The sequence below is a fragment of the Chelonia mydas genome, chromosome 11, assembly GCF_015237465.2.
Source record: "Chelonia mydas isolate rCheMyd1 chromosome 11, rCheMyd1.pri.v2, whole genome shotgun sequence".
Classification (NCBI taxonomy): Eukaryota; Metazoa; Chordata; order Testudines; family Cheloniidae; genus Chelonia; species Chelonia mydas.
In genome coordinates this window covers 51,684,676-51,696,681 of record NC_051251.2, presented here as the reverse complement: position 1 = coordinate 51,696,681, position 12,006 = coordinate 51,684,676, and the positions used below count along the sequence as shown (strand labels likewise).

At 42.3% G+C, this 12,006-nt stretch overlaps 1 protein-coding gene across 5 annotated transcripts in view; it reads left to right on the top strand.

The window, feature by feature from the left end:
• The window catches only part of HIBCH (3-hydroxyisobutyryl-CoA hydrolase), a 93,148-nt gene that overhangs the window by 42,674 nt on the left and 38,468 nt on the right, over positions 1-12,006 (top strand). For all 5 annotated transcript variants that reach the window (XR_005227451.2, XM_007069888.4, XM_043524895.1 and 2 more), the window contains one exon: positions 3,210-3,288. Coding sequence is in view for 4 of the 5 variants with exons in the window: in XM_007069888.4 (XP_007069950.1) it covers positions 3,210-3,288 (79 nt within the window). In the remaining variant the exon portion in view is untranslated. The remainder of the gene's footprint in view (positions 1-3,209; positions 3,289-12,006) is intronic.

Sequence of the window (12,006 nt, the reverse complement as noted above, 5' to 3'; positions counted from 1 at the left end):
TTTAAACAATTTGAAATAGAAGTCCTTAGTGTACAAGACAGGTGCAGTACTGCTGTGTTGCAGGATATTGCTTTATTTTGGGGGGAGGGAGGGCAGGAATCAGTACCATTAACCATGTGTGCAAAAAGCTACATTTATTCTGTTATACTAATTCATTCTCTGACCTCAGCTGTAAAATACTGATTGCCTAATTAGTCAGTTACATGAGGGTTCCTTTTTTGTTTAAAAAAAAAAATTCTATATCGCCTGACTGCCTTCTCCTTTTTATGCGTGGTTATCACAACATACCGGGCTTGGGGGGTGCAGGGGAGAACCACATGCCCCACTTCCATATGATGAGGAAGCTTTCCTGGGCGAATGCTTTCAGCTTCAGCAGAATCTACACTTGCATTTTCAAATAAAAATTTCCAGCCTTACTGCTGATCACAGCCTGACACTCCATTGCCGCAGGATGGTGAAACCAAATTTCACACTTTAAAAATGTAAGACCCCCTCTGTCAGCCTAAAATATAATATAAATGCTAAATACTCTGATGGGTGGGCATGTGTGTACGCACACACGTACCCTACTCCCTTCTCAGGCCAGAATCAGAACGGCTCAGTTGTGTAACACAGGCACTATGCTAAGAGGAAGATAGAACCTCCTTCAACTCAAGTGGTCTGTGTGAGGAATGGAGTGCTAATCCTCACTAACCCTCTGAAGTTCTGATGACATTGTGCTACAAACCATAGCCAGCAGAAGTGTTAGGTGGCCACTGAAGTGTTAAAATATTTTATGTTCACCCTTTAAATTATGCTTGAGCCAACAATCAAGCCATTGTCCACTAGTTTGTCATTTTGTACCTTAAATATGAGATAATGTGAATTACGGATGTTGCAGAATGTAGCTGTACTCTTTGCAGTCCCTAATCTTTATATCCAATCCTAAATTGTTTGATTTGTCTTTTTGTCCTTGTACACACTTGTGATGAAATCTGCAAGAAACTTCTGCATTTCAAAATTTGGTTTTGTTCCAAATCAGAATGAAATAATTTTTTTCCCTTAAAAAGTTCTTGCAAACTAGAAATTCCAGGAAAAAATTTGTTTTGGAAACACCAACACAGATGTTTGCAAATCGAAATTTGCACCCAGTGGACAGGCAGTAGCAGAATGAAACTGATATAGGAAATTTTCCAACCACTCAGTTCTAGTAATTTCCTGTTAGAGACCCATATAATTTTTATTTATTTATTTTTTTAAAAAAGAAGAGAGTTCAAGAATTTGAGTGAAGGCAGAACTAAGATGTATGAAAATTGTTTTCAGTTTGTAAAAATAAATAACAACCAAAACCAGAATGTACTGGCACTGTTACAGTTAGTAGACTTATCCAGAATAAGTTTGGTTCCCCTCAAAGACCCATCATCAGGGAACTATCTGAGCAAATAAATTAACCTTACATTGTATTTTGAAGGTCATTCTCTTGGATCTAACAGGAGGGACCGGAGTTCTAGATAAAAGGTGTTCCATTGAGAACATTTTGCCTCCAGTCCCAGATGTTTGAATATTGGGACTGTTCAAGCACATCACTCTGGCGTGCAGCTGTTCTGATGCGGCAGAGGGAGAGAAGCAGCCTTCTAGGTAGCCAGGACTAACTATACAGGACTTTATAGATTCACCTGCAAGGTGAGAGAGTTTCAGAACTCAGGCTGCAGCCTGAACCCAGAAGTCACACTGCAATTCAACAGCCCTGCAGCCTGAGGCCCACAAGCCCGAGACACCCATGGATTTTTAAGTGCAGTGTAGACATAGAGAGCACTCTGAATTGCATTCAGAAGCAGAGATGGAGGTGGTGCAAGACTTTTGGATAGCACATTGAGTGTTCCGTAAATAAGCATGCAGCTAGTTTTCTGCACTAGTGGGAGATTCAGAAGTTTCTTCAGGGGTAACCTCCTATAGAGTGCATTGCAGTAATTAATTTGGGAGGGAAGTAATCCTACAAAAAACTAGGCTGGTTGTCAGTTTAGCACTTTTAGCTTTTTGCCTATGCTAAAATTAGTCACTCATTGCTCTTCAGATTCTTCCGTCGTTTTATTTTAATGTTGGATTATTTAAAAGTGATCTGCAAAGGAAAAGAAAAAATGGGCTTGTGCCTTTAAAAACAAAACAAAAAAAAACCCCACTACACTTTAAAATTAGGCTTTTGTCTATACGTGAAAACTTGAAGGATATCTAGAAAGCTTGTCTTATTGACATCAGAAGTACTAAGAAAGGGAAATCTAAATTGTAAGGAGGAGTGATAGTCATTAAGACTGTTTAAAAGTCTGGTTATGGTTTTAAACACCTTTTTAAAAACATTTGGGAGAAAAGTTCTAAGAATTCAACACTCCATTGCTGACAACTTCACAAAAATGCTGAAAATTTGAGTTTGAATTGCCAATTAGTTCTTCATAGAAAAATTAGAAAAAAGACTCAACATTTCTGATTTCCGAGATTAAAAATATATGTACACATGTGACACTATACAGAAGCAAATGAAGCACAAACATATTTTTTTCCTTTGCAAGTCATTTAAAAAAATATTGTTTTCCATAAAAGGACTGTATTTTAGTGGTTTAAAAGCAGGAGAATGAGGGCTTGTCTAAATGGACACTTACATCACAGTAAGCTTAGGTGTGATCTACCCCACTGTGCATTAAGTGTCCGCGCAGAGCCTGCTACTGCACATTCAAGAGTTCCCTAGTGAGCTTTAATCTACTCCTGTTTCAAAGCGGGGTAGATCTACCATGCACTAAAAGTTCCTCAGTGTGATCTGAAGGGTCCACAAAAGCTAGTGTGGGGCACATTTACATCCCTGATTGTACACTTAGTCTGTGGCATTTAGGCAAGTCCCGAGTGTCTAGATTCCTGGCTTTTATTTCTAAAATTTTTTTAGTTCGTGGTTCTGTTCTGCCACGAAACTGGGCAAGTCATTTAACCTCTGTATGAGTCATCTTAAGCAACTAATAATACTTTCCCCGAGTCACAAATTTGTTATGATGATTGCCTAATGTTTGTGCTATCAACTATTTTGGGATACTATGTTGAAAGTCTATGCATAAGACTAAGTGTTATAGTATTTATACAAATAGAAGTAGTTCAATGACATTGTTTAGTAAGAAATATACTTTAAGTGGAGCTGTATGTGTTGGTTTAAACATTACAGTTTCTGTATTTAATACTTTTCTTGGTAGGGTGTTGGTCTGTCGGTCCATGGACACTTTCGAGTGGCTACTGAGAAGACACTTTTTGCAATGCCAGAGACAGCAATAGGTAAAGATTGAATACAATGTCATCTTTTAATGTGTTTCAAATGATACTAAGCTTGTTCCTGTAACTAGGAGAAGGTGTACTTGATTGAAAGTAGAGAAGCCCATGAAAGAAAATTTCAAAAGGGACTGGACGTAACATTAAAAGTATTTTCTATTAGATAGACAGACTAATGGTAATGATACTCAAACCAGCACCTACTCTCTATATTGATCAAAATAAAAGATTGGGATAAAATATTTTTGATAATTGAAGTGAGGGACTGATAGCATTGGCTATTGCAGCAGGGACTACAGAAGACTCCCAATCTAATTGTGCCAGTGCATTTCCATTCTCTGTTGCTGTTCTAAACAAGAATTAACTGGGCTAAATGATCTGAGGTTTTTATGATGATCTGTAAACCAACGCGAGAAACACAGGTCTAAGGAGAACTTAACCCACTGCAGTGCCTAAATCTGTCATTGGGATAGATTCAGACCTAGAGCAAGCAGGTATAATTCCATTAATATTAGTTGAATTGCACTCGCTTATATTAGCTCTGAATTTGTCCCAGTTCATTTTGCTAAGTATTTATTCAGTGAAGATAAGTAAATATTTCAATTGGAACTATCATTTTTTTTTTTAATTTAAAAAAAATTCCTTTAGCCTGTGTGCCTTATTGGCAACTAAAAATCATAATATGGAAAACATGCTACCAGTTTAATGGTCAAAACAAAAAGTCAGTGGAAGGAATTTGGGAGTGTTTACATGCATACTGTGACACCAAGGAAAAATCTGAAAAATATAAACTTTATTAAAGACAGTTATTTTAAAGCTAATAGCTTATTCAAGCTGAAGGAAATAATTAATCAGGGCCCAATCCTTCAAGATGCTGAAGGCCTTCAATTCCAATTGATTCCAAAAGGTAGTTAAGGATACTTAACTTGCAGGATAAAAGAAAGACAAATTGAAGTTCATATTTTCCACTGGCAATTATCATCAGCCATTTTTGCTTATTGCCAAGACAATTGCAGAATTCATAATGAAATGATTAGACTTTATAAATGGAACTTTAATATGAAGACTTTATAAAGGGTTAACTGATAGTTTAAATTGTTTAACAATTTAAACTAACTAATAGCTCGATCTGGTGGACTAACAGGTTGCTTATAAACGTGGCTTATTAACTTTCTACTGATGTGGTTAGGTGTATACTTTCTATTTGTGTCTATATCACTTGTTACCCCTTTGTAAACCATTCATAAAAAGCATGGCCAAAAAAAATAACTGTTAGAGGATAAGTTATGTTTAATCTTTTAAAAATAAAATCACAAAAAATAGCTTGGTAATTTGAATTGTCTTTAGTATTTACCCAGATATAAGTTGCCTATTCTTCTGAAAAGTTGGTGCTTTGAAATTAAGTGCCTTGCACAGATAGGGTTGCACAGATCTCATTTCTTTGTGAACTTTAATTGGGCAGGAGCTTTCTTTAAATGAAAAATGTGCAATTTCCACTGCAACCCTTTTCTTGCATTTAATTCCCCACCATCCCACCTCCTTGCACAGCCTCTTATAAAACATTCTAGCAGTTTTTCCTTTCATAAATAGGATCTTTTAAAAAAAAAAATAGACATTGTAAGGGTAGCTATTTATTAATGGGGCATCCCATTGTGCCATTAACAGAGAAGATCTGAACTGGTTTGCAGAATTATTGCAATAATCTTGATTGGGGTACTATAGAGGGTGCTTAGTACTGTCCTCTGTGGTTAAGGTACAGAAAAATTTGCATAACCCACATTTACGGATACTTTCTAGAACAGTGCTCTCTTGAATTGAGATTTTTCATGTTTGGTCTCTCCCTGAAGTTTGTTTGTTTTAGTTTGAGCAAAGTTCTTTTTGCCTCATTGCAATTCTTTAAACCAACCTCTCCAACCAAGGAAATTAAATGCAAGACAAAAATAAAAACCTACTATTAATGAAACATTAAAATTGTGAAATCAAATAAGTAAAAAGATTTACAATTTTGTTTGAGTTCAAGTTCTGGCAGTGATGTTTCTACCACATTGCACTTATGTAGAATGTTTCATCCTTCCTTCTATTTTCAAATGGAAACCTTAATACATTTCTCTGTATTAAGAATGTAGACATTAAAACTCCATTCCCTACTCTGGGGGAATTCTGTGCCAAAATAATTAAAAATTCTGCACACAATATTTTAAAATTCTGCAAAATTCTGTATTTTATTTGTCAAAACACAATAGCATCACACCAGTTTCAATTATTTTTGGTCATTTTATTTCCAAATACCTGTCAGCAAGTATGCCTAACAATAGAGACGACAAAAAAGATTCGGGAAATATTTTGACAAATAGATTCCTTACTAATACAGAACTCTAAGTAATAATTTATTTAAACTACAATATAGAACCGTATTTCCTGCACCTCTCAGAAGCAGTGCAAAGGTTTGGGGGAGTCAGGGGTAACAGAGGAGCTGAAGGAGAGGGAAATAAATTGCTGGGAAGGAGCCTGGGTGTCAACTTGGAGGGTTGTTGGGTATGGGTGGGAAAAGTATGAAACGGGTTTTTGGGGTGGGGGGTGAGGAGGGATTGTTAGGGAGCTTCCCCCATGCAGACCTTGTTGATCCCTAGCCTCTCCCATTTGGTCAGGCACATCTGCCCCTGTCTCCATGTGTCCTCGCACCCTCTGTCCACATGTGTCCTCCACCCCTACTCAGACACCCACTCCCGCCCATTCCCATGTGGCCCTGCACCCCTCCCCATGTCTGTGCCCCCATCCAGCCACTCCCCTGTCTGTGTCCCTGTACCCCCTTTCCCATCGCCATGTGGCCCTGTACCTCTTGCCCCTGTGGCCCTATGCCCTATTCAGCCCCTGCCCCAGTCTGCCTTCCCCCACTAGCCCTTATGAGCCCCTGTTTGACCCTGCAGCAGTCTCATGTTGTCCGTCTCCCATATCCGCTGTCTTCTGACCTGGTCCGCTGCAAAGAGCGCTCTGCAGGCTCTCTTCCCTTGCTGGCCAGGAGCTGTTGCTGTGTTCTAGAGTAACAGTGCCCTCTTGTAGGCCAAAGACAGAACTGCAGCAACATTTTGGCAGAAGTTTTTTCCACACAAAAAATTAAAAATATGCACAGCTCATTAATTATGTGCGTGCACAGTAGCGCAGAATTCCCCCAGGAGTAATTCCCAAATCTTTAGAGCGTGGACTACACTGGAATATAGATGCTCTGTGACACCCATGTAACTACTGCAACAATTGCTTACATGCATAAGTAATAGTGGGAACATATAGTGTTTTTATCTGTCCTTTAATAAGATTGATCAGTTGGAAATGAGGAGAGAGCAAGAACCATGTCACAAATCAGCTTTTCATTGACTACCAGTAAGTGCTTCAAAGACCTGAGTTTAAGAACTACTGCCATAGTCTATAGTGAGATTCCAGTGTGTCAACACTGAGTTTTAATATGTACTGTCTTTGAAGTGCTTAACTTTTCAAAACACTAGTATTAAAGCTGTGAGATCATTTAAGCCTCTGATGAAAATTGTCTCCTTATTAAAGGGAATAATCAAGCCTATTCTCTGAAGTGTAAGATTTATCACTAGGGCTACAGTTTTGCCATGAAGTCACAGAAATTGTGAATTTGAATAAAGTCCATGAAATCTTGGAAATGATTTTAACAAAACACAAAAACAAAAGAAACCCCACACACATTTGATTAGGCCCTCAAACAGTAGCATTGCAGTCTGGCACTCAGGGTCACAGCACTATTCACGTTTGGCCTGTCTGCTCCTCCACAAATGGAAATGGAGGGGCAGATGCGCAAACTTGAGTGGCACTGCAAACCTGTGCACCAGGTCACAACGCCTTGAGTGGGGAGCGGGGCCCAGCCCTGCAGGACAGGAACCACTGCTGTCTTGTGAGCTTGTTCTCCAAACCCTTACTGCCTCAGCCTCATTTTGTAGCACTCCAAAATACTCATATGTTAATGTGGGGGGGGGGGGGGGAAAGGGCGGAGGGGAAGCACCTACCTTTGGTGACCTTCTGTGTCTTACAGTTTCCCTCACATCCATTCCCCCGACAGCTAAGCGAGTGGTGTGGAAATGCTTTGTCCCCTCTCGGGTTTGACTGTCTTTATACGTACCCACAGTCCTGTTCACTGGTGGTGGCCTCAGTGAATGAGAAGAAACGGCATAGCCAGCAAACCCTGGCACCCAAGTCAAAAGAGGCCAAGTGCCTTGATCTATTTGGGCACAAGTTTTACTCCTCGGGGAGGACTTCAGCTCAGGATTGCTAACCAGCCGGTGCTCCCGAGCCAATACAATTTTAACTCTTGGAACTCCATGCTGAAGTTCAAGGAGTTAGTACCTCCAGAGAGGAGTTTGGGGCTTTGGTGGAAGAGGGCAAAATGGTGGCACGGACCTCATTGCAGGCCTTGTTGGACGCCGCGGACTCTGCCACGCAGACCTTATCTTCAGGGATTGCGATGAGGCGTATCTCTTGGCTGCAAGCTTCCGGCTTGCCACCGGAGCTTCGGCAAACATTGCAGGACCTCCACTTTGATGGAGAGGGCCTGTTTTCAGATAAGACCGATTCAAGGCTGCAAAGCCTTAAAGACTCAAGGGCTATAATGGAAGTAGTCACTGGACATGCACATACCAGCTACCCAGCAGAAGCCTTTAAACCTCAGCAGCCCCCACAACGCTCCTATCCCCCTCCTTTGCCGAGGCAGGATTTTTATAGGAGACGGGGGTGTAATGGGAGGAGGAAGCCCTCCAACCACCAGTCCAGGCACAGCCAGGGCCCATCCAAGCCCTCGACCGGTTCTAAACAAACCTCTTTGAGGGGACGCCTGAGGACCATGTACCGGACCTCATTCAGGATCCTACCCCACCTTTCTTGAATCATTTATCCGCCGATAGTTTCACATTACTAGCTGAGGGAACATCATTCAAATGGAATTTCATCCAGGCATCGTCTCCTTAAAGCAGTGTGACCGTGGCATAGGATCTCTGCATCCTCAGGGAATGTGAAGGATCCTGGGGTGAACTAGATTTATTAGTCTAGTCTAAAACTATCTTCTCCTCCCTCCTGCCCCCTCTCTCCCCCAGCACATGGAGCACTAATCAAGGGAAAGCTACCAGACTGAATGTTTCTGGATTTGTATGCACTGCAAGAAAGTAAAAGTAACCACCATTTATATTATATTCAGGACCTCAGCAGTGACAGCCGCAACACTGATAACTCCAGCTCTTGTACAGGCTGCCGTGACACCAGTGCTTCAGACATTAACTCTATTACCACTTATAAACAGGTAACAAATGTGTGTAGTCAGACTGAGCTTAAACTGATCCACTGCTGGAAGGAAAGTCCCAGAGTGAGACCAGGCCAGTGACTGGTCTAGTTACCGATGCCAGTGATGGAGCTGAGCAAGGACCTGGGCATATATCATATGGGCTCTATATTATCTCCAGAGATGAAATGATGCCCATGCTGGCACCAATATTGTACTTTGGAGATATACTTCCTTATTATGGGCAACATATTCCTTCTCAGTGGCATTGGACAGAAATCCCTCTCCCCTGCCATCAGAGAATGATCCCAAGAGGATATTGGGGAGCCCCCATTTAAACAGTTGTCCCATACAGTGTGGGAGTGGCACTGGGTAGGCCAGGCTCAGCCAAGCCAAGACCTGTGTGGCATGCTACTATGACCATATTAGCCTTCCTTGGTGGGGACAGTCCTCATATGTCAAGAAGCAGATTGCCATCCATGTGACTAGGACGGGGAGGAGATTATGCTCCCCTCCTGCCCCCCATCCCCTGTGGCTTTGCTGGCTCAGCCACCCACACTGCAACTGAATGTGGGCCCACAGGAGCAGGAAACAGATGGACAGTGACCCTCATGTCCAGTAACTCGGGTTCCTAGGATAGCAAAGGCAGTGACAGCAGCACCCACCCCAGTGATAGGTAACTTCAAAGCTTTCCAGGACCTCCTGTCCCAAGGTACAGGGCCCCTGGATATTGAGACCAGGTTCATACAAGAAAAGATTCACAAGCTCTTTGACTTCCTGGTTGGGGTTGTCACACTCAGGATTGTCCTCCTTTATTAATGAAGGGATCCTAGAAATGGTCAAAGGTCTATGGGAAACCCCATCCACTCTTCCTCTTATCTGCAAGCATGTGCAGAAAATATGTCAGGTGCCCCAGAAAGGCTTTGGGCACTTTTACGCTCACCTAAACCAGGGTTTCTTGGTTATCACTGTGTGCAAGAAAAATTGAAGTCCATTAAAAGCAGTCCTGAGAACAGGGACCATAAGAAGTTAGACTTGTTTGGGTATAAGCCATATTCATCAGCCTCCTTGCAGCGCCAGGTGGCAAACTACCAAGCATTGTTCAGCAAGTGTAATGATCCTGCTGCACATGAGGTGTAACCCCATTTCTTTCTAAAAATCTAGCAGGATTGCAAGGATGAAACGAAACATCAAGGAGGGGAAGATGATCCAAGAACATCACTGTAGGTGGTCATGCATGCCTCTGGTATGGCCAGAAGTCAATGGCTACAGCTGTCACAATAAGGCAGGCCTTGTGGTGTGAGGTAGGCATACTGCGTGTAGTACAGGTCATGATTAAGGTAGGATGGAGCCCTTCGATAGGATGGAGCTCTTCAACCAGAGGCTACTAGATGACGTGTTTCATTCCCTCAAGGGGTAAACTGTGGTCTCTGGAAATTTATACACTGGCTCCCTACAGAAAGCTCTAAAAATATCAACTCCAGCAAAGGCAGAGGATGCCTTCCTATTACCAGGGCCAACAGCTAGAGTATCAGCAAAAGAAGAAATCTAGGTACTCCAGGGGATGCTTGTCTTCTGCCTCTTCAACCAACCTGTTGCCCTCTCAGAGGCATCAGATTTAATGGGAGTATTAAGATTCACACCAGAGCTGTTCAGAAGGAAGGAGTAGGCTTCAGGAAACAACTTGACCCATTCTACTGGGCCTGGAAAGCTGTGACAGCTGACAAATGGGCATTAGACATATTGCCCAAGGCTTCCTAATTAGTGCCATTTGTTATTTCCTATCCCCCCACCCTTCCCAGTCCCTCTTCAGGACCCTTCTCACAAAAGCCTGTTACAAACAGAAATAGGATCCATAGAAGTGGTACCACAGGAGTACAGGGGAAAGGCGTTAACTTCAGGATAAGGAAATATTAGAAGGATAAAGGGAATCTTTATCATATCCTAAACCTGATAAAACTGAACAAACAAATGTTGCTTCAGATTCAGGATGCTCCATCATTCCATCTCTCAAAATGGAAGATTGGTTTGTAGCTCTCAGATTGCAGGAGGCATACTTCTGTTTAGTCAGTTGTTTCCTGTAAGGCCCAGCCATTACCGAGACAAGGTACTGTTGTCTGGACTAGAGACTTTGTGACATGCTTAATGGTAGTAGCAGCAGCACACCTTGGAATGGCGTTGATGTGTATGCTTACCTCAGTTATTGGCTGATCAAGGGAAGATCCCAGGAGGAAGCAGCAACAAATATAAGCCATTTCTCTATTCTCTCAGTGAGGCCACCTAGAGAACTACAGAAAGTTGTCTCTTACCCCATTGCAGATGTTAGTGTTTCAGACTGGGAAGATTCATTCTTGCCAGCCTGGAACCAAAGACAGGTTCCTGTCATTACAGTGTTCCACCTTACTGTCCCAGATACCAGAACCACCAGGCTAGCTTTCATGGCCTTCCTGCCTGTTCACAACTCCATGGTGCAGGTCATAATGGACAACACCTCCATGATGTGCTTCAAAAAACAAGCAAGGAAGCACATGCTCCTGTTCCCTCAGCCTGAAGCCATCAACATGTAAGAACACCAGTGGCTCTTCATCTCCCAGGTGTTGACAACAACCCTACCTAATGAACTTCCTGAGAGGACAGTGTGTTCCACTCATGAGTGGTCAGTGTGGAAGTCCATCATAGAGCCAATATTCTTGTGCTTGGGGACCCTGGTGACAGACCTGTTTCGACATCAGTGCCAAGTTCCAGAATGGGGCAGTTAAAAAATTTCTTCCTTCTGCAGAGGTCCCAAGGCCTCTTATTTGTGTTTTTCCACTGATTCTGCCAATCCCTGGGTGATTGCCAAGAACAAAACCCACAATATAGAGAGAGAGTTAATTATACAGGGCAGAGGCAATTTTGGCTGCCAGACCTACTACAAATGTCCATTCATCTGCCAGACTGACCTGATCTTGCAGCACCATGGCCAGATACTCCATCCAGACCCCAAGTCATTTTATCTGACAGCATGGCTATTGGCTGGGTAAGTACCGCTGATAGAGACTGAGCCCGAGAGGTCCAGGAGATCTTGATACAGAGCAGGATAAATGTTTGCCAGAACAACTTTCATCTGAATGGAAGAGGTTCAGCATGGGCAGACTATCAGTCTGGATGCAGTCCAGGCCTTGATACCAAAAATTCTCAACTACTTATTTCATTTAACAGGTTGTTCTTTCATTCAGCTCTATCAAGATCCTCCTCGCAGCAGTCTCTTCTTGCTATGCCATCAACAATGCTATGCTACAGCATCAGCATTTCTCAAAGGGCTGTTACACATTTATCCACTGGTCAAAGAACCTACTCTGGCTTGGGACATCAGTTTAGTCCTGCTCAGGCTCATGGAGCCCCCATTCTAACCTTTCTGAGAACGCTCCTTTCACACTTCAGACAGTCTTCCTAAT